The sequence below is a fragment of the Mastigoproctus giganteus genome, chromosome 5 (genome assembly GCF_048544385.1).
Source record: "Mastigoproctus giganteus isolate SK-2022 chromosome 5, ASM4854438v1, whole genome shotgun sequence".
In the NCBI taxonomy this organism is placed as follows: Eukaryota; Metazoa; Arthropoda; class Arachnida; order Uropygi; family Thelyphonidae; genus Mastigoproctus; species Mastigoproctus giganteus.
In genome coordinates, this window is record NC_143579.1 from 229,063,877 (window position 1) to 229,065,806 (window position 1,930).

The 1,930-nt window shown below is 36.7% G+C and overlaps 1 protein-coding gene across 1 annotated transcript; it reads left to right on the forward strand.

Moving 5' to 3' along the window:
* Nucleotides 1-386: 386 nt before the first annotated feature.
* Nucleotides 387-1,571, forward strand: LOC150086207 (beta-1,3-galactosyltransferase 1-like). Its single transcript, XM_090374828.1, has one exon. It carries the CDS (start codon nucleotides 387-389, stop codon nucleotides 1,569-1,571), a length of 1,185 nt encoding a protein of 394 aa, XP_090230954.1.
* The last annotated feature ends 359 nt before the right edge of the window (nucleotides 1,572-1,930 follow it).

Genomic DNA, 1,930 nt, shown 5'->3' on the forward strand with positions numbered 1-1,930 from the left:
TGTTGTTGTAGTTGAGTTTTAGGAGTATCAACGACTGAGGCAATATTACTCTGTGGATTTATTGAATGACTGTTTTCTATAGCAGCATGTTCGAGAGGCAGCAAGAGGAAACAATACTCTTGATCTGGTCATCATCAGTGATTCTTCATACATTAAGAATCTGTAGGTAGAAGACCCACTGGGTGACAGAACATGGTATTAGGTAGGTGGTCATAATTCAGTGATCATTGAGTGTATGTATAAATCTTGTAACCTACCATAATAATAAATAAAAACACTCGAATAGTAAAATACAATAAAAAAGTGAAGTAGAATCCATTTTGTATTTATACTTTTTCTTTTTCTTTTGCAGGCATTTTCTGATGATTAATGTCTTTAAACTATGCATGGATGCTCGTTTCTTTAGGGTGGTGCTGATAGTCATCGCTGTCTTTAGTGTGGCTACCTTAATAGGGTATGAATATTATGCCCAGTCATTTGACAACCAATACACTCTTAGTAAAGAAAGATTCTGGATTTTCTACAGGAAAATGAAACAGTCAATTGGACAAGGATTTCAAGAGAACTCGAGTCCTGGTTCCGACTGGAACGTTGAGGCAAATACGAGTGAAGGAGCAACTCATTTAGCTGTAAATATATCGCCTATGAATTCAACCGGTTTTTATGCAGTGCGTGTACCAAGTAAACTCCTTAATAACTCGAAGCACATTTTCTTTAATTCTACCAAATTCATAAAGAACACGTCCAGTGTATCTGAAAGGCATATCAATCCACATCCTTATAATTTCACACTCAACCATCCTAATTTGTGCAATAATGAAGACAAGAACGTCCATCTTGTCATTGTGGTCATGACAGCCGTGTCACATGTGGACCAAAGAAATGCAATTCGGGATACTTGGGGCGGTTTTGCCAAATCCAAAGGTGCCAAGTTGATATTCTTATTAGGGACGAATTCAAACTTTGTACTGCAGCAGCAAATCTCCCAGGAGAACGATAAATTCCACGATATTGTCCAATCTACGTTCCGTGATTCTTACCACAACCTCTCTGTTAAAAGTGTGGCAATGCTTAAATGGGTGAGCGAATTCTGTCCAAAAATAAATTTCGCTTTCAAGGTAGACGACGACATGTTTATTAATGTGAACTTCTTAATAGAGTCTACCTTGAAGAAAACGAACATCTCTAGGGGGATTCTCGGTTTATTAGCAACTAAGTGGGGTCCACATCGAAATCCAAAGAGCAAATGGTACGTATCTATGGAACAATACGGAGGAAACGTCTTTCCTGATTTTGTAGCAGGACCTTGCTACATTCTAACAGGAGATTCAGTGCGGCCTCTTTACCAAACTAGCCTGGAAACTCCTTATTTATATCTGGAAGACGTGTTCGTAACTGGTATAATCGCAGAAAAGGCTGGGATAAGTAGATTTTTCCAAGAAGGAGTGTTTAATACAAAGCAAAGTTTCGATCCATGCCTTTATAAGAAAATGATAAGCAGTCATGGTCACAGTTCCTCCGATATTAGAAAAAAGTGGAAATTGGTGAATGAACCTTCTTTCATTTGCTGAAGAGGAGGATTTCAGAAAGATGGATTGTGGACGTTGCAAAATCGAAAGCAGTTATTTTTTACAGAATTTTATAATTTAAATTTGATGTACAAATAAAATTTCTTCCATGGTGCCATTTCTTTAATCACTGGTTATGAATCTTAATGAATACAATTCTTCTTATTTTCACACAGGTAGAACTCAATAAAAAATAAACCCAAACTTTATGAAATCCCCAAACACAAAAAGTATAATAACGTAGAACACTTAGTACTGCGAATGGGTTGAGGATTGAGCTGCAGGAAGATACTTGTTGACGTTAGACTTTAATACTGCAGATTGTAATTTTTTGAAAATATGTGAAGGAAATTTGTTCCAGA

Bases quoted from the DNA above. Each gene is read 5' to 3' on its own strand.
- LOC150086207 (XM_090374828.1), top strand. From the start codon at position 387: ATGGATGCTCGTTTCTTTAGGGTGGTGCTGATAGTCATCGCTGTCTTT.